The sequence below is a fragment of the Delphinus delphis genome, chromosome X (assembly GCF_949987515.2).
Source record: "Delphinus delphis chromosome X, mDelDel1.2, whole genome shotgun sequence".
NCBI lineage: Eukaryota > Metazoa > Chordata > Mammalia > Artiodactyla > Delphinidae > Delphinus > Delphinus delphis.
This window is the reverse complement of record NC_082704.1, coordinates 84885716-84909647: the sequence shown is the minus strand read 5'-3', so window position 1 is coordinate 84909647 and position 23932 is coordinate 84885716. Positions and strand designations below refer to the sequence as shown.

At 54.7% G+C, this 23932-nt stretch overlaps 2 protein-coding genes across 4 annotated transcripts; one reads left to right on the top strand and one right to left on the bottom strand.

Moving 5' to 3' along the window:
* The first annotated feature begins 721 nt into the window (after positions 1-721).
* CCDC22 (coiled-coil domain containing 22) lies at positions 722-13991 on the top strand. Its single transcript, XM_060002489.1, has 17 exons — positions 722-855; positions 1890-2067; positions 6766-6898; positions 7651-7757; positions 7902-7968; positions 8069-8247; positions 10176-10370; positions 10902-10964; positions 11059-11178; positions 11721-11840; positions 11930-12046; positions 12152-12253; positions 12335-12442; positions 12702-12797; positions 13020-13079; positions 13160-13234; positions 13650-13991. The coding sequence occupies exons 1-17, from the start codon at positions 806-808 to the stop codon at positions 13761-13763; spliced, it is 1884 nt and encodes a 627-aa protein (XP_059858472.1). The 5' UTR covers positions 722-805; the 3' UTR covers positions 13764-13991.
* Positions 13992-14437: 446 nt separating this feature from the next.
* FOXP3 (forkhead box P3) lies at positions 14438-21213 on the bottom strand. Of its 3 annotated transcripts, XM_060002492.1 has the most exons (11): positions 20991-21213; positions 20365-20469; positions 20139-20277; positions 19659-19746; positions 19485-19589; positions 18499-18586; positions 18219-18299; positions 17293-17443; positions 16530-16606; positions 15240-15341; positions 14438-15019 (listed from the first exon to the last, which is right to left on the bottom strand). In XM_060002492.1, the coding sequence occupies exons 1-11, from the start codon at positions 21198-21200 to the stop codon at positions 14870-14872; spliced, it is 1296 nt and encodes a 431-aa protein (XP_059858475.1). In that variant the 5' UTR covers positions 21201-21213; the 3' UTR covers positions 14438-14869. The 3 variants fall into 3 exon arrangements, with proteins under 3 accessions (XP_059858475.1, XP_059858474.1, XP_059858473.1); XM_060002491.1 differs by having other exon boundaries at positions 19485-19746; XM_060002490.1 differs by having other exon boundaries at positions 14912-15341; positions 19485-19746.
* Positions 21214-23932: the final 2719 nt, after the last annotated feature.

Sequence of the window (23932 nt, the reverse complement as noted above, 5' to 3'; positions counted from 1 at the left end):
AGGGTGGTCTTTTTCATGAATGGTGGTTATATGGATGTTTACTATGTAATTATTCTCTGGAGTGTATATATATATATATATATAAAACATTAAAATAAAGCATTTATTGAATGCATGAATACTAGTGACTGTAACTTACATAGTGGTTTTTGTTTGTTTTTGTTTTTTACTGTATTATGTATCAGGCACACATTTCAACGCTGCTTTACGTGAGTTAATTCTGTTTAATCCTAGGAAGCAGGTACATTAACAGTTCCATTTTACAGAAGAGGAAACTAAGACACAGGGAAGCTATGTAACCTGCCCACGGTTGCACATTTAGCAAGTTGCAGAGCTGAGACTCAAACCTAGTCGCTTTGTGCGAAAGCCCCTGCCTTAACTTGTACACTTTTACAATCTAGAAGATGAATGCTGCCTTAAATGAATGAGTATAGAAGCCTCTCTCCGTCCCGCTCCTTCCCCCTTCCTTCCTGACATACACACACACACACACACTTGCGCGTGCAGTATAATCCTTTGCTCACTTGGAAGAGCGCACTGGGCTGCAGGAAAGAGAAAACAAACAAAACCAGACCTACAACTCCCAGCAGCCATTGCACGCTCAAGCTTGCGCGCGCCCATTCACACCAGAACGACAGGCATCCGGCTTGCGCCGAACTGGGTCTCGGAACTACACTTCCCGGCTCTCCTCGCGCAGCCCGTGACACTCCTTGGACCGCGAGCAGGGAGCGGGCTTTCCACAGCTGCGCCTCTCTTGCTCGGACCCGGCCCTGGACCCAACCTCGGACTCCAACACGGCTCTACCATGGAGGAGGCGGACCGAATCCTCATCCATTCCCTGCGACAGGCCGGCACGTAAGGACACAGCCCCCGCCCACCCCGGAATGCCCACATCCGGGACTCCAAAACTCTGGACCTTGACATCTAGGGCTGCAACTTCAGGACCCTAAGACCCTCCCTCCTCCTTACACACACACACACGCACGCACACACACACACGGGGCCTCCCAAACCCTTTGACCTCTACACTTGGTAAACCCCAAACTCCAGGACCTAGACACCTCGAGACCTTAAAACCTTGGAACCTCAAGACCCGGGATCCTGAAATCTGTGGATCTTGACATCAATACCCTGGGACTCTGACATCTGGAGATTCTAAGCCACCTTTATCCTGTGAACCAGGGAACTTAAAACTCTGGGATCCTGGCACTCAGGGACTCCAAAATCCCCTGGGATTGGATACTTGGGAACCTTCAAACCTGGTTTCCCAATACCTGAGCCTTTTAAAACCCCAGGACTCTATAAAATCTGGTGGCCTTAATGCTTGGTGACCCCGACGCACAAGGACTCCTGCATTCAAGGGTCCTAAAAACCCAAGATGACAACATCTAGGGAGCTTGATTTCTGGATTGCTTGAGACTGGGTGGTCCTGATACCCAGGGACTCTGACATTTGGAACTCCTGAAAACTCCAGCCTCCCAACATCTAGTCTCAAAATTCTAGCAGGTCAGTATCTAGGGGCCTCTGACATGCAGCAAACATGATATCTGGGGATGCAGAAACCCAGAGGCTATTCCACCTGGGCTCCTAGGCCTTCCCAGACCCCAGAAATTTGGGGCTTTTAGGCATAGGGAAATTTGAGATTTTTTGAACTCGGATCCCTTCCATCCACCGTTCTACACCAAGATCTTAGGACCTGAGGACTCCCCCCATTCTCAGTTTTCCAAATGGAAGTCAGCCAGCAACACCCAGGACCTGTCTGAACTGTGGCCACCCTCCCTACCCCATCCCAGTACTAGGGCTTCCAGAAGGCAGCACGGCCCAGCCTCATCCCTGTTTCCTGACTGCTTCCCCCCACCCCCCATCGAGCCTGCCTCCTTCTTCTTCAGGGCAGTTCCTCCAGATGTGCAGACCCTGCGAGCCTTCACCACTGAGCTGGTTGTAGAAGCTGTGGTCCGTTGCCTGCGTGTGATCAACCCTGCTGTGGGCTCCGGCCTTAGCCCCCTGCTGCCTCTTGCTATGTCTGCCCGGTTCCGTCTGGCCATGAGCCTGGCTCAGGCCTGTATGGTGAGTGTCTTCCTCCCAATTACACACAGCCTCTTCCTTCCTCCTTCACAAAGTCACCAAGCTCCTTTGAGACTCTTGACTTTACTCTCTGCCACCTCCCGTTGTGGCTTAGCGTTCATTAGTGGTTAAGGCTGCCGGCTCTGTGGTCAAACTGCCTGAGTAGTTCAGACCCTGGCTACAGCACTTGTTAACTGTGTGACCTTGCTAACTGATGGCCCAGTGGGCATCAGTTTCCTTATCTGTGAAATCGAGATGATAACAGTAGGGTTGTCCTGAGGATTAAATGAGTTTGTGCCTGAGTTGCCCCTGGCTCTCATATTTTGAGCTTAGCACCAAGAACTTTTCCCCCTATAGTATCCATTTACCAGTTCCTGAAAAGGCCCTGTTTTGAGTCACGTGCTCAGGCTGAAATTAACCACCACGTTCTCTGGTTGGGCCAGCTTGGATCACCTGGTCATCCCTATAGGGCACTGTGATTGGCTGCTCCTTCAAGATCACTTGGAGTTGGAGGAGGGAGGGTTACCCGAAGGAAGATATGCTGCTTAACTAAAACAGTGTCTGCACTAAAACTTTACTCTGCTCTGTTGCAGCTTACCTCTCGTAAGAATAATTTACATACTGTCTCTATTGTAAATAAAGTGCCTTCTGGTGAAGCACTCATGCCTCCCCAGTACAGACCTGTGTCCAGTTACTATATCCAAGGGCTCCAAGTAAATGTCATTTCTCCTGGCTCATTAGTTCTGGGATTTTAGGCTAGTCTCTTAACCTCTTTGGGCTTAAGTTTTCTCATGTGTAAAAAGGGTAAGAATTGTACCTACCACATAGGGTTGCTATGAGGATTAAAAATGAGTTCAGGGCTTCCCTGGTGGCGCAGTGGTTGAGAGTCCGCCTGCCGATGCAGGGGACACGGGCTCGTGCCCTGGTCCGGGAAGATCCCACATGCCGCGGAGTGGCTGGGCCCGTGAGCCATGGCCACTGAGCCTGCGCATCCGGAGCCTGTGCTCCGCAACGGGAGAGGCCACAACAGTGAGAGGCCCGCGTACCGCAAAAAAAAAAAAAAAAAAAAGAGTTCATACGTGAAAAGCTGGATATAGTAAGCTTTGTGCAAGTGGTATCACTATTATTGGATAGGCTTGATCTGGCTGCTTGTGTTCCAGCAACTTGTGGCTACGTAATGAATGTCGACATGCCCAGCGTACTCAGTATATGGTGGCAGAGGGACAATAGAGTAACTACAGTGAAACCTTCCACTTAGCCCCAAGGGACTGGGTGGTCAGGTTTCTTGAATTTGTTCCTTGCTTGTGCAGTTTCTGTCTCTTAGAAATAGGCCTCAGAGCTCTACCCTTCCCTTGGCTCTCTGGTTCACCTAGTTCTCAGGAGTTCTCAGGTTCTTTTGTCTGGGGCTCTCGGTGGCCCTCCAGGCAGGCAGTCTGTCCCCTGGCCTGGGGCTGTCTTCTCGAGGACGGCACTTTATAAAGGGGAACTTGTGTCCTGTTTGGCTAGGAGGGTGCACAGTGGGGCGTGTTGAGGAGGGGCCGGGGATCAGGCTTCCCCCAGTTTTCTCTTCCTCCCTTCTCTCAGTGCTGTTTCCCACTGGATTTGGTGGTGACCTACTTTTCCTCACACTAACTTTAGCGTGAGTATGGCTTTTTCCGTGATTGAGAGGTTCACGTGATTGTCTGGCCCCAGAGCCTCGGTTTGCCCTGAGCAGGTAGAAAAGGTCTCTCTTAACCCAGCTGGGTGCTGCTCATGTAGCCCACCTTGGCTCAGCACTGCCGCCTTCTGGTGCCTGCCTCTTCATGTGCCCTACTCCTGGCAGCACTTTTTGCGACTCAGCCACTTCCATACTTTGGTGTCTGTCATTTCACACACCCCACTCCTGGAATGAGTTTCTGTATCAGTCACAGCCCTTTGATTGCAGGTGTCGGAAAAAACCCAAAGTAAAGTAGCTTAAAAGACAGTGGTTTTCACACTGTTTTGACTGTGATCCTCTGAAATAAATATATCTTACGTTGTGACCAAGTACACATATGTGTGTATAATAATGATGTTTTTTGAGTGTGTGCTCTGTGCTGGGCATTGTGGTAACCTGGTGTTAACTCACTGAATTCTGGTGACAACTTTCTGAAGTAGGCACTGTTGGTATCCCTTTTCTCAGGTGAGAAAAGTGAAGCTCAGAGAGGTTAAGTGATTTGCCTGCGGTTACCCAGTTGGTAAGAAGCAAAGCTTGGATTTGCATCCACGAAGTATGCTTTCAGAATCCATGCAACTCTGGCCCAGAACCTTGATGGGCCCTTTTATCCCTTAAAGCATCCACATCGGGAAAGTACTGTCAGCCCCATTTTACAGCTATAAACTGAGCTTCTTGGTGGTTGAATAACCGGTCCAAGGCCTTATAGCCAGTTAAGTAGTACAGGCTGGATTTCAACCCCAATCTTTTTGACTCCAAAGCCCACAGCCTCTTTTAAAAACATTATTTACTATTTTGTGTGGGTCATTTTTATCAGTCAGGGTCCAGTCCAGAGACACAAACCCCAGCAGTAATTTGAATAGGGAAATTTCAATATAAAGAATTGTTAACTGGGTAAAAGATGGTTAACTACTGAAAGAGTCAAAGAAATCTCCAAGGTGTGACAGAAGTAACACAATACCTGGAAAAGTCCCACTGGCACTCCAGACCGTTCACCTCGTTACCCTTACCCGTCTGCTGTAAGGGGATTACCTTGATTAGTTTCTTGTGTGTCTTTCCAGTTTTTAAAAAATGAAGATACAAGCAAATATAAATATATATTCTTATTTCCCCCCTTTCTTACACAAAAGAGAACATATACCTAGTTTCTTACCTTATTTTTTCCCCTTGCCACATATCCTGGAAATCATTTCATATCAGGCAATCATTTTTTTTTTCCTTTTTGCAGCTGCAGAGTAGTTCATTGTATGTATGCACTGTAGTTTATTCAACCCCTCTCCTGTGCTTGGACATTTAGGGAGTTCCCAATATTTTGCAAATAATGCTGTAATGAATAATCTTGTGCATATATATTCTTGAATTGTTGGAGGCCTGTCTTCAGGGTCAACTCCTAGAAGTAGGATTGCTAGGTGGAAGGGTAAACGCATACGCCATTTTGTTAGATTTTCCCCAGTCGCCTTCACTGGGATTGTTTAATTTCTGCCTTCCCAACAGCAGTGTATGAGAGGGTGCCTGTTTACCCACAGCCTCACCCACTGAGTGTATTGTCAGAGTTTTGCCCATTCAATTGGTGAGGAATAGTCTCTCTGTATAGTTTTCCTCCTAGCTTTGTACTTTGAAAAACTTTCAAATTTAAGGAAAAATGAAAACAGAAAAATAACACCATTCTCCTAGCTTTCTGTGTTGTTAACATTTTCCTCCACTCTTTTCTCTCTATCTGGGTACACACACACACACACACACACACACACACACACACATTTTTCTGAACCTTTTGAAAGCAGCAGACATCATGACACTTCATACCTAAAACTTTCAGTGCATCTCTCCCAAGTAAAAGGGCATTTGCCAGTATAACCACAATATCATGATCCCACCCATGAACTGAATATTGATAGAGTAATAGTATCTAATATTTAGTGCATGGTCAAATTTCCTCAGTCGTTACAAAAATATCCTTTTTAGCTCTTTTTGTTTCCAACTACAGAGTCCAATCTAGGATCATACATTTCATATCACTGTTACATTTCTAATCTTCTGTATCCAACAGTCCTACTTAGTTTTTGTTTCTTTGTTTCTTTTTGCAATGATACATGTTTTTGAAGAATGCAGGCTGGTTGTTTCCTGGAATGCCCCATAATCTGAATTGGTCTGATCGTTTGCTCATGACTAGATTCAGGTCTGGGGCAGGAACTCTGTGCAAGTGATAGTATCTCCCTGCCTGAGTGGACCTCAGGAGAACGTAACGTCAGGTTGTCCCGGATCGGTGATGCTCGTGTGGCGTCTGTCCGTGTGCTTTCAATTCAAGTCGCTCTTGTAAGCAAAGTTGGACATATTTGCATATGTTTAAGGGCCGTTTTTCATTCTCTTTCTGGGAATTGTCTGCTCCTATCTTTTGCCTCTGTTACTGTTGCACTGTTGGTCTTTCTGCTTGTGTAGTTTTAGGCACTCTTTATATACTAGTGAAAAAGATTCACTCTTTGCCTATGATATGAACTCCAAGCATTTTTTCCCAGCTTGTCATTATGCTTTTGACTTTGCTCACTGTAATTTTTCTTGAAAAATTTTTTCATGTATTCAGAAATACCCATCTTCTCTTTCATGGCCTCTGGATTTTGAGTCGTATTTAGAGAGGCCAGAGCTTTAATTTTATTTTTTTAAAAAATATTTATTTATTTTGGTTGCGCCGGTCTCAGTTGCGGCACGTAAGACCTTCGCTGAGGCATGCGGACTCTCAGTTGTGGCACGCATGCCACAACTAGTTCCCCATCCAGGGATCGAACCTGGGCCCCCTGCAATTGGGAGCGTGGAGTCACACCCACTGGACCACCAGGGAAGTCCCCGGAGCTTTAATTTTTAAAGCTCTGAAGGCCTTGGTGAGCCAAGGGGAAGTTCAGAGGGTGGTGGTTGGTGAGAGAGTGGGATCATTTGTGGTCTCAGCCCTGGGCTCCCAGAACAGGAGGATCCTGCCTGCCTGACTGATAGCGGCCACCCTTCCCCACCCCCAGGACCTGGGATATCCCTTGGAGCTTGGCTATCAGAACTTCCTCTACCCCAGTGAGCCTGACCTCCGGGACCTGCTTCTCTTCCTGGCTGAACGTCTGCCCACTGATGCCTCTGAGGACGCAGACCAGCCTGCTGGTATGGGGTGCCTGGGGCGTGGTGGGGGTGAGGGAGAGGGTGCTGTGGGGGCTGAGAGAGGTGGAAGTGGTGAAAAGGTTGACTGGTGGGTGTGGGGTATATGTCTTCAGGAGAACTAGGTGGGAGGACTGGGGCTGGGAGAGGGGATGCAGGGCAGGGGGAAGGGAACTGGGGCTTGGGCTGACCCAGGTGGGGAGTTGGTGCTGGAAGGGGCCTCTCTGCCTCACCTCCTGCCTTGCCCCCGCCTCGTCCACTCTACTCTAACCACACCAGGCCACTCCAGCCTCAGGGCCTTTGCATCTGCTGGCTTACTCACCCAGATAGCCTCATGGTTCACTCCCTTATCTCTTGGAGGTTCCTGTTCACATGTCACCTCAGGGAGGCCTTCCTTGGATTGCCTTGTTTAAAATTATATCTTCCTCTCAATGGTCCTTATCTTCCTTTCCTGATGACCACCTGACAGTCTTCTGTATTGTACTTACGGCCTTGGTCACTCTCTCCTCTACCTGCCTCTGCCGGAGGGCAGGAGGATATTTATCAGTTTGTTCACTGAAGTAGCCCAAGGGTCTAGAATGGTGACTGGTACCATTCTAAGTAGGTGCTTAATAAGTGTTTGTTGAATGTCTGAGTGTGAGAATGATAGCTACATAGATATGTATCTCTGGGGGGGCAGTCAGGCTGCTTTCCCAGGGTATGCATTTTTGGAGTTGTGGCACTGTCACCTGATTGACACTCCCTCCCCACTTCCCTAGGTGACTCAGCTATCCTCCTCCGGGCCATCGGGAGCCAAATCCGGGACCAGCTAGCCCTGCCCTGGGTCCCACCCCTCCTTCGCACTCCTAAGCTGCAGCACCTCCAGGTGGGACCCCTCAACTCATGTCAGTGTTGCTTGGTGCTGCCTTGCCTGCCTTGTCCCCATTTGGGTGCTCAGGTTTTTGGCCCCCTCTCCCTGGTGCCCCCCGTCACGATTCATCCTAGAGGTCTGATTCTGCTCTCTCACCAGGGTTCGGCCCACCAGAAGCCTTTCCATGCCAGCAGGCTGTTCATGCCTGATTTGCTCTCCAGAGGAGGTGAGGATGAGGCTTTGGAGAGGGGCTGGGGGGAGGGGTAGAGGTGGGCCTAACTGCATGGTGAGGCAGGAGGGCTGGCTGACTCTGTTGCTGCCTCCAGAGCCCCGGGAGTTCCAGGCGAGTCCCCTGCTGCTACCAGCCCCCGCCCAGGTGCCGCAGCCTGCTGCGAGGGTGGCCTCACTTCTTGAATGCCACGCCATCCAACTCTGCCAGCACACGGGCCGGGACCGCCCCAGGGATGAGGACTGGGTCCACCGGGCATCCCGCCTCCCCGTCCAGGTACTGCCCAGTGCTCGGTCCCTGCTGACGAGGTCCCTGCTCACTGTGGCTCCCATTTCGTTTCCCGTTAGTCCTCTGCCCCTCTCCTTTCCCCACTTTGTCCCTCTCTTCCATCGTCTCCTCCCTGTGTGCAACTACCTGGCTCCCTGCCTGAAAGAACATTGGAGTCAGAAAGATTGTGGCCCTCGCACAAGTCAGTATGGCCCCTCGGAGTGTCCGCTTCCTGCTGTGAGACAAGGGTGGTGATACTGCTCTCTTCTGAGGGCGATGTTCCACCGAAGGACGTGCACAGGCAGCCAGAGCTGTCAGGATCTGCTCCCTTCCTCCCTGTTTCTACTACCTTCTTCCTGCCCCTGATTCGCTCCCTCTTTCTCTGTCTCTGCCGTCATCACCGACGTGTGGCTTCCAGATCTCTGCACCGTCTCTTCTCATCACTGGCTTTCTCCTTCTGTGGTTTTGCTGCCCCTCTTTCTCTCTCCCCACTGCTGTCTCCTCGTTTCTGTGTCTCTGCCTCATCTACCTCTATATCCGCCTCCATCTCCCCTCTGTCCACCTCAGTATCTGTCCCCATCCTCTCCCCACTTTGTCTGCCTCTGGAACTGTCTCCTTCCGCCTCCTCCGCTGCCATTTGTTCTGTCTTTATCTTTTTCTCTCTTTTTTAAACTTACAGGCATTTCAGACACAAAAGTAGAGAGAATAGTCTCATAAACTCTATGTCCCTGCCATCCACCTTCAATTATAAGCCTTTTGTGGGAATTCCCTGGCGGTCCAGTGGTTAGGACTCAGCGCTTTCGCTGCTGAGGGTCCAGGTTCAATCCCTGGTCGGGGAACTAAGATCCCACAAGCCGCGAGGCACAACCAAAAAGAGAAAAAAAAAAAAGATATAAGCATTTTGCCAATCTTTCCTCATCCCTTCTCTAACATTTTTTTCTGTAATATTTTAAAGCAAGTCCCAGACATCATATCATTTTAACTCTAAATACTTAAGCAGACATCTCTTAACTCATAAGGGCACTTTTTAACACAACCCCTGGGCCATTTTCACACCTAACAGAATTAACAGTGACCTCTTTTTCTTTTGTTTTTTTTTAAAGCTTTGTATATGCATTTTATCTTTTGAACCAGAACCTATTACATCTTTTTTTCCCCTAAATTTATTTATTTATTTACTTTTGGCTGCATTGGGTCTTCGTTGCTGCGTGTGGGCTTTCTCTAGTTGTGGTGAGCGGGGGCTACTCTTCATTGCAGTGCGCAGGCTTCTCATTGCGGTGGCTCCTCTTGTTGTGGAGCATGGGCTCTAGGCACGTGGGCTTCAGTAGTTGTGGCACGCAGGCTCAGTAGTTGTGGCTCGCGGGCTCTAGAGCACAGGCTCAGTAGTTGTGGTGCAACTAAGTTGTGGGCTTAGTTGCTCTGCGGCATGTGGGATCTTCCTGGACCAGGGCTCAAACCCGTGTCCCCTCTATTGGTAACAGTGACCTCTTAATACCATCCAACACTGAGTTCGTAATCAGATTTCTCCAGTTGTCTCAAAACTGCCTCTGTTCTCATGTCTCTCTCTCTCTCTCTCAATTCCACTCTGCCTCTGCCCCCTTCTTTGCCCAGCACCTCTGACTCGGTTTCCGCTCTGTCCCCACATATCTTTTGAGTGTCGGTCTCTAATTTGGGGGCTGCAGGCTTACTTCTCTCCCTTCCCACAGCCTCCTCCAGTGCAGGGAGCCAGTGGGTAGAGAGAAGCAGGGCTGAAGAAGAGGAGGCCCCGTCCTCAGGGAGCTCCCAGGCCTGTGGACCAGGAGAGTGGGTCCAGGCCCCCTTGTGGGAGAGGCTGGATGGCTGGTGTGACTTGGGGGTAGCACCTTGTCAAGCAGCTCCCTGGTGGAGGCAGGGCCTTGGGTACCCCGCAGGCCTCCACACTCTTCCACTGTTTCTAGGAGGATACTCGGGCTCAGCGGCAGCGGCTGCAGAAGCACTTGGCCGAGCATCTGCGCCAGACCTGGGGCCGGCCAGGGCCCCCCCAACAAGCCCGAGACCTGGGAGAGCTGCTGCAGGCCTGGGGTGCTGGCGCCAGGACTGGTGCTCCCAAGGGCTCCCGCTTCACACATTCAGAGAAGTTCACCTTCCATCTGGTGGGTGGGCCTGAGTGGCCCTGGGGCATGCTGATGGGGCCAAGGCAGTATTGCTTGATGTACACACACCACATTTTATCCATACGGGGGCCCGTGTTCCCACCTGCCCTCTCCCCATGGTGGATGGGCACCCAGAACGGTCCCCTGGCTTCTTGGGGACTTCCGTGGAGAAAGGGTAGAGGGGTGGGAACTATGTAAGCGTGTAGGGCTGCTCTTTGTGCAGACCCCAGCTTTTCCTGGGCAGTTTCCTCTGGACATATCTTCTCTCCTTGGATGGTCATCCAGAGGGGCCCTCGTCCTTCTCATGGGCAGATGGGCAAGAGCTGTGTCAGGGTCAGGGAGGTTTCTTTATGAGCAAACACTCCAGTCTAAGGTTAGAGAGTGCATTGATCCTCACACACATTCTGACAGCCGTCAGTGGTACCGTACCCGGGTATGGTGCTGGGAAGGTGCTTTTGGTGGGTGTTGAGGCTGGGCTGTGAGGGGCAGGGCTTTCCCCGACAGCCAGGATGCTCCTTTCTCGCTCCCCAGGAGCCCGAGGCCCAGGCAGCCCAGGTGTCAGATGTGCCGGCCACCTCCCGGCGGCCTGAACAGGTGAGCAGAGCAATGGTGGGGCGGGGGAGGTGTCTTGGGCCCTTGGCTGTCTACTGGGCCTGACACCCCCACCCCGACTGCCTGTGCCTCCCAGGACACATGGGCAGCTCAGGAGCAGGAGCTGGAGTCTCTTCGGGAGCAGCTGGAGGGAGTGAATCGCAACATTGAAGAGGTTGAAGCCAACATGAAGACCCTGGGAATCAGCCTCGTGCAGGTGGGTGTGGGAGAGGGGCTGTCCACCGGGGTCAGGTCACAAGTCCGGCCTAGACGGCTTAGAGGGACTTGAGGGGGTACTCTGTAGAGCTCTGCACTTGTCAGAAGGGTTCATGGGAGACACTGGGGACCTGTGGGCCTCTTGAGGGTTCAGGAGAATCAGTGGGAATGAGAGGGCGATGTAGGGTTGGGGGTGGGGGTGGTGTTGGACCTGCAGGGGTTAGCGGTGCCTTGGTGTCTGTGAGAATCGGGAGGGGTGTAAGTGTCTGTGGGCCTCTGTAGGGGCTTGTGGGGCTCATCAGGGGTCCTGGGGAGTCAGTGTGGAGGTGGAGGGGTCAGAGGGGCCTGTGGGTGCCTGTCACTGCTTATAGGTCTCTGTTACTATCAGGAGGGGTCCGAGGGGCCCATAGGGCCCCTAGAGGGATGTGTTGTCATCTGAGGGCCTTGGGCTAGGTCAGGGCTCTCCAGGCTTAGCGGGGGCTGGGAGGTTGTGGTGTGCATGGGGCTTCCCCACTGACTGGGAGTGGGGATCCTGGGTGCCAGGTGGAGACCGAGTGTCGGCAGAGCAAGCTCAGCACAGCGGAGCATGAGCAGGCCCTGCGCCTGAAGAGCCGGGCGGTGGAGCTGCTGCCCGACGGGGCTGCCAACCTTGCCAAGCTGCAGGTGGGGCTGGCGCTGAGGCTGGGCTGGGAGGGTCGGAGTTGGATGGGCCCAGCCAGTGTGACATGTAGCCCCCCTGCCACCACCCCTAGCTCGTGGTAGAGAGCAGTGCCCAGCGGGTCATCCACTTGGCAGGTCAGTGGGAAAAGCATCGTGTTCCGCTCCTTGCTGAGTACCGCCACCTCCGAAAGCTCCAGGACTGCAGAGAGGTAGGTGGTGGGGTCCGGGGCCATGGGTGGGGCGGGTTCGGTTCCTCCCTAGGGGGCTAGCCCTGCGCTCTGCCTCACTGCCCTCTACCCGTGGGGTCCTGGCAGCTGGAATCTTCTCGACGGCTGGCAGAGATCCAGGAGCTGCACCAGAGTGTTCGGGCAGCTGCTGAAGAGGCCCGCCGGAAGGAGGACGTCTATAAGCAGCTGGTAAGGCCCGTGTGGGGGCCCTGGGCCACTCAGAGCCGGGGAGGTGTGGGTGCTAAGGGAGCACCTGCTGTCTCTGCCTAGATGTCAGAGCTCGAGACCCTGCCCAGAGACGTGTCTCGGCTGGCCTATACCCAGCGCATCCTGGAGATTGTGGGCAACATCCGGAAGCAGAAGGAAGAGATCACTAAGGTACGCCATCGTGGCCAGGGAGGGTGGGTCATACGGGTAGATATTGCCGAAGGGGCAGATGTGTGTTGCAGGGCTACACGGGGACCTCACACCCTCTGAAAGTCAGAGCTATCTGGCCATACCCAGACACAGAAGAGCCCCACACAGTCCACTCCAGCCACCCCTGACCCTGTCTGGATGGGACAGCATAAACGTGAATGCCCTCAGCTGGCCGGCTGCCCGCCCCAGACGGGCTCACGGCTACCCTGGTCTCTGCCAGATCTTGTCTGACACGAAGGAGCTTCAGAAGGAAATCAACTCCCTGTCTGGGAAGCTGGACCGGACGTTTGCGGTGACTGATGAGCTTGTGTTCAAGGTGTGGGGCAGGCCGGGCTGGGTGCGGGGGTGGGGTGGGCCTTGGGCCCTGTGTGAGCCTCGTAGGTACACTGATGCTCAGGCCTGGCTTTGCCCTGGGGAAGATGAAGTCAGGGAGTGGGAGAGGGTGGCCTTGTGGGGGCCTGGAGGTGGGGGTGGGGTAGGGGCGGGGTGAGGCGGGGACAGCCCACCGACACCTTCAGGGTCTCCTCTGTCTGGTCAGGATGCCAAAAAGGACGATGCTGTTCGGAAGGCCTACAAGTATCTAGCTGCCTTGCATGAGGTGAGGGGAGAAGCGTGCCTGGGGGCTGGCTGGGGTGGGGCCAAGTTGGGGTGCAAGCCTTCTGCTCCTGCTGTCCCCAGAACTGCAGCCAGCTCATCCAGACCATCGAGGACACGGGCACAATCATGCGGGAGGTTCGAGACCTTGAGGAGCAGGTGAGGCCTGGGGCTGGGAAGGCTAACCAAGGCAGCTCCTCGGTTTATGCCAAGAGAGGCTGTGGAACCAGACACAGCCCTGCCCCTTAGGCGCTGTGTGTGTGACCTGGAGCAGCCCAGTGGCCTGCTCTGGCCCCCTCCTTCCCCCTGAGGGTCCTCACACCTGCCTCCCAGGGCCGTTGGCAGAGGCTTCAGCTCGAGTATGTGGTGGGCAGTCCTGCCACATAGCAAAGGATGCTTTAGGTGGACGGATGACATGTGCAGAGGCCTGGCGGTGGGACAGAGCAGGCTGCTGTTGGAGGGGGTGGAAGGAGCATGGGAGGGGCCCTGGGTGGCTGTGATGGGGTGGGGCTGGTGAGCAGGAGCTGGGAAAGCGGCCCTGCACGCTGAAGGGCTGCGGTTCGCATTGCCTTAGATTGAGACGGAGATGGGCAAGAAGACCCTCAGCAACCTGGAGAAGATCCGTGAGGACTACCGAGCCCTTCGCCAGGAGAATGCTGGCCTCCTGGGCCGGGTCCGTGAGGCCTGAGCAGCCCCCAGCAGAGGTCTCCCCCAGGCCTCAGGCAGGGATTTGGGGTGCTGGGGGCACTGGCCAAGCACTGGCCTGGGCCATGCCCTCTGCTTGTGGTCCAGTTCCTCCTGCTGTAGTCTTGGCCCCAGACCCTTGCCCACCTGACCCCAACCCTTATCTGGGGCGACCATCCAGAGTGTGGAAGCTCAGCTGCAGTTTATTGCGGAGGGTGCTGGGGGTTGGGGCCTTGGATCTCAAATAAATGAGGGGCTCTGTCTGCAGTCTAAGCTGAGGCATGGATGGGGGCACAGGGCACAGGGCTCAGGATGGGGGAGGGGGCGGGTGGCAGGTGAGACACTGGGTACATTTGGTGAGTCGGTGTGCATGGCCCTGGGTGTCTGCGTGGGACTCAGGACGCCCACTGGGGTGCTTTGTGGGTGTGTGAGATATGCAGGTGAGTTCAGAAAGTCTGTGCGACCGAGCGTCTGTGTCGGGAGCTGTGTGATACCGTGTGTGACCAGCATGTGTCTGTGTGGCTTTCTGGGACCTGAGATCCTGAAGGTACCGAGGCTGCTTCTGTGCGGGTGTCTGGGCATGCCCCGTGTGACGCTGCACCTGTGGGCCTGGAAGCTGGCTACGGGTGTGTGCTTTGGGGCATGTGGGTTGACAGGACTGTGCTCGGGTGTGACTGTTTGTGTGACTGCGGATTTGAGGTGGTGTGAGTGTACTGAGGCAGGCTCTTCGTGTTTTAGGGTTTGTATTGAGTCCAAGGGACAGGATTGCGACTCTCTGTGTCCTTTCCAGCCCTAAGGTCATCTGTGAGAGCGACTGAGGCAGGCTGTGTGTGTGGTCGGTTGTGAAGGCTCAGTTTGGCTGGAGAGCCGGTCGCAGAGGGCTGGGGCGGGGGTGTGGGGTTGGGGCCAAGGTCCCTCTGAGCAGCCTTGGTGCAGAGCATGTGATCCAGGAGGGCAGTCAGCTGGGGAGCAGGGTCCCTGGCCAGCAAGATGGTGCACACCTTACTTCTTGGTCCCTGCAGGGACGTTCAGGGCCGGTCACCCCTGCCTCCAGCCACTTCTACTCCCCCGTTTTGGCCCCTGTCCTTCCTTCTTTCCTTGGCTTTGAGGTCAGGAGCCGGGTGTGGGGTTGGAACACCTGCTGGGCCTCTGGCTCCTCTTCTTGCGGAACTCAAACTCATCCACGGTCCACACGGCCCCCTTCTCACTCTCCACGCGCACGAAGCACTTATGCAGGCTCAGGTTGTGGCGGATGGCGTTCTGTGGAAGGAGGACCAGCCAGCCGGGCCGGGGACGTTGGGGAGGGGAGCAGGCAGGCAGTCATCCTCTGAGGCCAGCAGTCCCCACCAAAAATCGACCTCCTGCCCTTTCTCAACATGCCTACAAGCCCAGTCCCAGGCCCGCCCATTCCTGAACTTGACCCAGCACCGCAGTGGCATTTGAGGCCCTCCCAGCCACTGCCACCTCCGGAGGTGCTCACCTTCCAGGTGGCAGGGTGGTTTCTGAAGAAGGCGAACATGTGTGTGAACCAGTGATAGATCTCGTTGAGTGTCCGCTGCTTCTCGGGAGCCTCCAGGATGGCCTGAAGGTTAGGGGGTGTGGGGGTAAGGGGAGCCGCTCCCCCAAATTCGGACTGAGAGGGGCACTGGCCCACCTTGGGCCTTCTGACCTGGGTGGAACTGTGGGGACGGGGGAAGGAAGGGAGATGGTGTGGGGTGACGGGTCAGAGACAGGGTTAGAAGCGGGGTGAGGGTAGGGCTGGGATGGGGTTAGGTAGAGGATCAGGTTTGAGGTTGGAGTGGGGTCTGCTTCAGGGTTAGGGCTGGAGTTAAGTTAAATTTCTGGGGTAGAGTTGGAGTTGGAGTTCTCTGTGAGAGTGAGGTTTCAGGGTTTGGGAAGGGTAAGGGCCAGAGAGTGGGGTCCAGTTAAGGATTTGGAAGGGGTAAAGGACCAGGCAGAGTTAAAGGTCAGGGAAGTGGCTGGTTAAAGGTCAGGCTGGGGATGAACTGGGGTGAGTCAAGGGGCGAGGGGTGGGATGACACGTGACATTAGGTCAGGAGTCAGAGGTGGGCCTAGTTACATAGTTATTTTATGTGTCAGGGATGTGGTTAGTTTCAGGGTCAAGAATGAGGTTGACTGTGTGTGGTCGTTAAGGGTCAGGGCTGGGATTAGGCGTGGAGTGAGGCTAAGGGTCCGGGAATTTGATCTGCTTGGATTTAGGAATGGAATTGCGTCAAGGGTCAGTGACCATGGCTGCGGTGAGGCTCCGGGTTGGGATGGGGCTAGGTAGGTGAGTGGGGGGCATTGTGTAGGGTTAGGTGTGGGCCTAGGATAAAGGTCCGGGTGGGCTCTGGTGAAGCCTCTGGGAAGGCACTAGGGGGATGAGGATGAAGGGGTTGGGACGGGTCAGGTGTTACAGGAAGGGGTTAGGGATAGGGTCTGGGGGGAATGTGTCGGCAGACTGGGGTACGTCTGGGCTGGTGAAGGAGTTTGGGGGCTAGTTTGGGGGCTATTTATAGGCCCAGGAGGCAGTTAGGTTTGGAGTTGATGTGGCCATCAGGAAGGGGGTGTGTTGAAGGCCAGCTTTTAGCTTGCACTGGCTTGGATGGCAGTCTAGTTGTGGGTTTGGGGGCAGGTCTGGGGTGAAGATGGGGGATCACATCTGAGGCGTGGGTTTGTTCAGGCAGGAGCCCGCCTGGGGGTGCTCAGAGAGAGGCAGATCCTCCACCCCGCCCTCTCTTCCTTCTCCTCAGCCCGGCACTCTGCTTACCCAGCGGATGAGGGTGGCATAGGTGAAAGGGGGCCGCATGTTGTGAAACTTGAAGTAGTCCATGTTGTGGAAGAACTCTGGCAGAGGTACGGTGGGATCAGGCCCCGTCAGGGAACTCCTCGCTCCCTCTCCCACCCTCTGCTCTCGACCGACCGGCTGTCGAGTCTGCATGCCTGAAATCCCACCGTGAATACCGCTTTCCAGGATCCCAGTCACTGTTTGCTAAGCACTTGACATAAATGATATCATTTCCCCTTTGCACTGCTTCCACCAAAATGGGGCTTATTCTCCCCAAGGCTTAAAAGAAATGAAGTAACTTCCCCATGAAATGCATGTAACTGGTTAAATGGCGGAGTCAGGATGGCACTCGAAGGCCCTAATCGCTATTAAGCCCACAGCCCAGACTTTGCGGGCAGTAGGGGATTGGTGAGCTTGGGCGAGTTACCCTGCTTTTCCTTGGTGGGGAGAGGGAGAGTCCCTGGGAATTACTAAGCTAGCTCTCTTCCTTCTGATGACCAAATGGAGTAGCTGAAGCACAGAGTGAGTGAGCCCTAATCCTCAGGGGAGACAGGGCTAGGACTAGACATCTGAGACCACAATGGGGGCTTGGAGGCCATGGAAATCCAGAGAGGAAGCTTTTACGAGCAGTTGCCAGTTTCCAAAGGCTGGGTGGCAGTGGTGGGGAAGAGCAGTCCCCCGCCCAGTACCAGGCAGGGAGATGAGGGGCTCAGAGGGCACCACGTAGGGCACGTACCATCCTTACCTGGGATCGTGCTGTTTGCATGGCTGCCCCAGAGGTGCCTCCGCACAGCAAACAGGCCTTCAGGGGCCTCTTGGGGACCCGGCCAGGCTGGGACAGTGGTGCCCGGGGTGCCAGTGGCTACGATACAGCAGGAGCCCTTGTCGGATGATGCCTGGGGGAAGAGGGAGAGGCTGGTGACCCAGAGGCTTAAACTTGCCACTTTAGTTTTAAATAAGTGTTTTTAAAATAAGGGCACCCTCTTCTCAATTCCACTCTGATGTAGAATCCCACAAAGCAGCACGAGCCATATTTATTAAAGTGCGGGTACGGACACTAGTGTGTGTAGCACACCAGTGCCAGGGCCACGAGCTAGGGTTGAATTGGGCTCCTCTGCTACCCAACTGCGACCTTGGGAAAGTCACCTAAGCCTCCCTGGCCTCAATTTTCCTTATCTGTGAATTGGGGATGATAGTAATACCTACCTCACCATGCATCATGGGGATTAAATAAGTTAACATCACCAAAGTGCTCACAAACAGTGCCTGACACCCAGGGCCAGCTTCTATGTGATCTCTGAAGGTCTTGGGGCCCTGCACTTTGTTTAATGTTCTGCGGTCGTCATTTTGAAATCTGAGCCCCGTGATTTCATTTTGCACTGGGCCCTGTGAGTTATATAGCTGGTCTTGCCAGCGGCACACAGTCTGCATTCAGTGTTTGGCGATTTGCTGTTGCTTTGCAAACTCAAGATCATGATTTGGGATCTTAAGGTCAGAGGGTTTGTAGGTAGAAAGGGACAGATTCCTAGGTCTGGGCATGTTTGGAGCTGGGGACAGGGGCCCAGAGATCCCAGGGCCTGGGTGCAAGGATAGGTCCCCCGCCCCCTGCAGGGCCTCTCTCTCCCCTGCTCCCCAGCAGTCTGTGCAACCTGTAGGCCTGGGGTGGCTCACCGTGGATGGAGCCTTGGTTGGGGCCATCTTCCCAGCCAGGTGGGCTTGCATAGCACCCAGCTTCTCCTTCTCCAGCACCAGCTGTGAGGACAGGCACAGAGTGAGGCCTCAACCTGATCTTTCTCCACCACGTCTTTGTGTAGGCTGTGGTCTTCCCTGGGAGTGCCCTGCCCCCTTCCTTCCTTCATGCCAGCCCCCATCCTGGGTGAGCTTGTATCCTGGCACAGGGTGGACGTACGGTTCACCCACCGCCCCCCTGCCCCCGCCCCCCCCATGTCACCTGTTGCTCCAGAGACTGCACCACCTCCCTCTGGAGGAGACACTGTGCCCTGCCCTTCTCATCCAGGAGATGGTCTGCCTGGCAGTGCCTGGGTAGCGGAAAGAGTCCATGCGGGTGACCATGGCGAGCCTGGCTTCTCGGCTCAACATTCCTAGTGGGGAGGGCTCAGACCTTCTGGGAGGAAGGTCTCTCCTCAGAGCCTCAGCCTCCCTCCCCTCTTTCTACCTCAGTCTTCCTTTCACACCTGTCATTCCTTCAACATATGCTACTTGGCATCTACTGTATGTCCAGGGTGCTGGAGATGATGATGGAAGGGTAGTGAGCTGAGAGTGGGAAAGGCATTCCCGGTGGAGAGTACAGCTTGTGCGAAGGCCTGGTTGTGAAGAGGACGGGATGCACTGAATTGCCACTGATAGTTGGGTATGGTTGGAAAAGGGGTGTGTGTGTGTGTGTGTGTGTGTGTGTGTGAGAGAGAGAGAGAGAGAGAGAGAGAGAGTGAGAAAGAGAGAGAGATGGGGCTGAGAGGAGGCAGCGATAGCCATTGTGAGGATCTGGGACTTTGGGGGTCAATAAAATCAATAAAAGGCTGGTGTGTTGGCATGAGGGGGGGGTAGCAGGGCAAAGCAGTTAGGAGTGTGGATTCCGGAGGCTGGCTGTTACTCAGGAACTGGGTGATCTTGATCAAGACACTTAACCTCTTTGGCCTCAGTTTCTTTGTCTGTAAAATGGAGGTAAATCATAGCACACACCTCTGTTATGATGCCCCCATTATACAGATGAGGAAACCGAGGCTCCAAGAAACTAAGTAACTTGCCCAAGGTCACAGAGCCAGTGAGTGATGGAGCCAGGATCTGAACTCGCAGTCTCAGCTTTTGCCTCTTTCATGTTACCCCTTATCGGGATGAGGCCTGAGCTGAGACCTGCACCCCAGACCTCCTCCCACAAACTGGGGCCCCCCTGGACCGGAACAGGCCTGACCCACTCACTTGAGGAAGTCCTCTGGCTCCTCGAAGACCTTCTCACATCCGGGCCACTTGCAGACACCATTTGCTAGCAGTGAGTAGGAGCCCTGGGGCATGGTTGAAAGGGTGCTGGGGGGACAAAGTGTGTCAGAGGAGGGGATGGCAGGGCAAGGGTCCTTCCCAGCCCTGCACACTGACCTGTCCTTCCTGGGCACACCGGGGCTTGGGAAGGTGCAGAGCAGTGCTGGCTCCCTGGACACCCATTCCAGGCTGGCCACGTTGATCCCTGCAGGTGGGGACAGGGCACCTCTGGGGGCTGGGGGCCAGGCTCTGGAGCTCGGCCCACAAAGCCTCTCATTTTGAGCTTCCCACCCTCCTGAGCTTTGCAGGCCCAGACTCCCAGGGGGCTCTGTGGTCCCTAATCTCCAAGGCTACTGGTGGAGCAGCTCAAAGACAGCGCTGACATTTCGACTAACTTTGCAAAGATCTGTGGTTCCGTGATTTTGACACTCTGTGTCTTTAAGGTTCTGAGCCTGACATTTTTAGAGGTTGGAGTTTCCAAGATGATAAGACCTGACACCTCTGGCCTCCTGAGGGCCGCAAGTCAGCAGCCCACACCACTTATGTTCAAGGATTGGGGGCTCTGGGCTTCTGTGGAGCTGTGGGGTACAGTGTTACCAGGTGGCAGGCCGGGCCGGGCCTTGAGGGAGAAGACCCCCGTAGCAGCAGTGGGTGGCGGGAGGCTGATCATAGCTGGGCTGTCCAGTGGGCGCACCTGCAGCACAGGGGTCCGGGCATGGGCATCCACCGTTGAGAGCTAGGGGCACATGGGGTCCATTTCAGCCAGGTCCTCTCCCCAGTTCTCCCGCCTGCTCCCTCCTCCCTGCCTGTTCTGGGTTGGTACCTGGTGCACAAAGTGTGGCCTGTCCTGGAGGAGTGCCTGCAAGTGGGGCGAGGGACCCAGCCGTGCTCCAGAGGGTGCCACCATGACGAGGGGCACTGTGGGCAGCTGGGGGAAGGCAGGCGGGTGAGATGCCATCCTCATGTTCACTGTTCTACATGTCTAACCCGTATACTCCTCACCAACGACCCCACGTACTAGGCAGAATGACCAACCCCATTTTACATATGTGGAAACTGAGGCTCACGGAGATTGGGTGACTTTTTCAAGATCAAACAGCTAATAAGTGGCAGAGCTGGCCTCCATCCTGTCACCTCACCTCCCTGGGCCCCAAGCCCTCTGTCACAGGGGGATGGAGACACACATGGCTATGCCTGTGGGACCATGATAGGGTCTCCTATCCTGAGACAGGGATTGGGAGGTTGCGGAGAGCCTCGAATCTCTGAGACCTGCTAAGTGGGGACTTTCTTGGCCCCGTGACATCTGCATAAGTCACAGACGTGCCTGGGACCCAGAAAACCACTTCCTGTGCCCCAGCTGGGCCCCCCGCCCAGTGCCACAGTAAAGGTCGGCACCTATAGGCCCAGGTACCCCACCCTGCCTGCCCCATCCTGGGCCCTAGGCCTCACCTGCAGCTGCGATGGTGGCATGGGGTTCAAGGAGGAAGAGGAGGCGTGAGCCCCACCTCGGAGGTCCCGGCCCTGGAAGGTTGTCCCTGGGCCCTTGGCTCCCAGCTGGTCTGAGGCCTTGGGTGCAGCCCTCCAGCTGGGCAAGGCTCCTGGGGATGGGCTGAGTACCAAGGAAGGGGCCAAGGGCTTGGCTGGCCTGGGGTTGGGCATTGGGTCCTTGTCCGAGGGCAGGCTGCGGGGACACAAGGGGAAGGAGTTACAAACGTGCTGGGGTGTGTGTGAAATGCTAAACCATCTGAACCATGTGGACACCCCCTCTGGTCAGAGCAGGCATTGGCTGGGGCGTGTCCCAAAGGGGCCCCAGCTCTGGTCACGTGTGTGCGCGTGTGCACACATATACTCGGTGTCAGGAGCACGGGTGTGCCTGTGTCTCCAAGCACACGCCACGTGCAGACATACACGGAGCCAGCACACAGCGTGCCTGTACACGCTGGCACAGGCCTGTTGGGGAGGTGTCCTCCCTGAGGGTGGTGGGGAATTTGGGGTGGTTTGTGGGGCCTCAGCCAGGATAGGTCTCAGCACTTGAGTGGTGCTCTTCAAGCCTCAGCCCTCCTGTCCTCCCTGAACCCAGTATAGGCCACACGACCTTTGCTGATCCCACGGGGGCTGCTTTCTGATTTTCTCCTGGGAGCATTATGTTACCCCAGTGACGGGCATATCTGGGAGTGCAAGGTGGGCATGGACTCCAGAGATCCCTCTGGCTGCTGTGAGGGGGGCAGACTCTAGGAAGGTGAGGGCAGAAGTAGGGGGACTAGTGAGGAGGCTACTATAATAGTCCAGGCAAGCAACAGTCCAGACCAGGATGATGACAGTGGAGATGGTGAGAAGTGGGTGGGTTCGGAGTTAATGTTTCGAAGGTGGAGTCAGGAGAATTTGCTGGCAGCTTGGATGCGGAGGGTGAGAGAGGGAGGGTCAAGGTGACTTCTGGGTATTAGCTGAGCAGCTGGAAGGACAGAGCTGACATGACCTGAGATGGGGGAGATGGGGGAGCAGGGTTGGGGGTGGTGATCCAGGTGTGGAGGGACATGACGACTCTGGTGTTAGACATGCAAGTGGCAAGGCCGTGTGGAAGCTGAGTACAGGAGTCTGGAGCTCTCCATCTGAGATCATCTCTGGGCTCCCGCCCCGCATGGAGCTGGCAGGGCAGGTGCCAGAGAGGAGGAGAGACAGGCTCTCTTGAGCCGGGGCCTGTGCGAGCTCCTCGACTCGGCTCCCACCGGAGTTCATCCCAATCTCTGCTCTTCAGGCCTGCCTCCAAGCCTTTGTTCATGCTATTCGACCTGCCTGGAATGCCCGCTCTTCCTCTCTTCCCCTATCCAAGCCCTATCCAGAAAATCCTCCAGAATGGCTCCAGAACCTTACACTCCCCGATGGGCAGGGCCTTGGTTTCTCGGAATGCTAGAGTACCAATCCGAGAGGAAGCCAGAGCTGGAAGGGACTGCCAAGCCCAACTTCCATTTTACTGAAGGGGACAACCAGGTACAGTGTCCCACAGCCCCATGGTGACTTGAGATCTCTACTTCTTTCTCCGGAAAGTGTGTGTGTGTATGTGTGTGTCTCCCCACCCCGCCCCATAGCACTGGGTTGGGCACACAGCTGCCGAGAGCAGCCCTGGGGAGCAGAAGAAGGGCTCTGAGGGGGCAGTTGCTCCTTTCTTTCTTTGCTTTCAGCTCATGGGGGTTGCCAGAGTTATGGTGCTGACGGAGGTGGGGGTGTGAATCCAGGTATTTAAACCCTTACTCTCTCGGGGCCTTAGAACATTACTGCGTGAGAATCAGGAGCCTGGGTCTACGGAGGCTCAGAACAAGGGCCTGAATGAGTGCATGAAGGCGGAGATCAGGGTGTTGCTTGTATAAGCCAAGGAATGTCAGAGCGCCAGCAAACCATCCGAAGCTAGGAGAGAGAACAGATTTCTCCCTCGTAGCCCTACAAGGAATCAACACTGCTGACACCTTGATCTTGGACTTCTGGCCTCCAGAACTGTGAGACAAAACATTTCTGTTATTTAAGCCGCCTAGTTTGTGGTACTTTGTCACAGAAGACCTGAGCGAACCAATACTGATTTTGGTGAATGAGTGGATGTTTTCCACCGCTCTGGCCTGGCCTACACGGCTAGCCTGTGGTCACTTCTCAAGCTGCCTGGACCCTTGGCCAGAGCCTATAAGAAATCGCCTCCTCAGACACATCTGCAACAACCTGACTCAGGGCAGCATAGATACATTCTCAGAAGGGGGCCGTGGATATGGTCTGTCTCGTGGTGGGGTACCTGGAGGGCCAGATTGGGCAGCCGGCTTCCTGCACTGTCTGTTGGGGCATCCTTTTCTGACTATTTCTTAGAAGCCACATGGAGGATGTTTCTGGGACATAGTTTGTGTTTTCGTATCGGGGTCTGCATCTGGGCCTTGTTGTCACAGCCCCCGACTTCCCCAGATATTTCCGCCATTGACGTCATGGCGGCCGGATGCGCTGGGCTTCATCAGCACCAAGGAGGAAGAGAAGGGGGCAGGTACCCTACCCCACGGGTTTCGTTCCGAGAATTGGCCGTCCCGTCCTGCAGCCGGCCAGGCCTAGGTGGGGTGATGTGGGTGCTGGCGGATGTGGTGAGTGACGTCCGTCTGGCCACCATGACAAGCCCTGGGCCCTGTAGACCCGGCCCTTTTTGGGCCATGGAGAGGCCCAAGGTTTGATGCTTGGGGAGCGCCATGCAGACCCCACAGAGACTGGGACCCTCAGAGTCTTCAAATGGTACTATTCTAGAACCTCAGAATCGTAGAACATCATTTCTTAGATTCAAATGATCCCAGAATCTCAAACCCACAGACTCTGTGGGGTCCATGGGTCCAACTTCTCAGTAGGTGAAGGCCTATGTCCCTGGTGTCCAA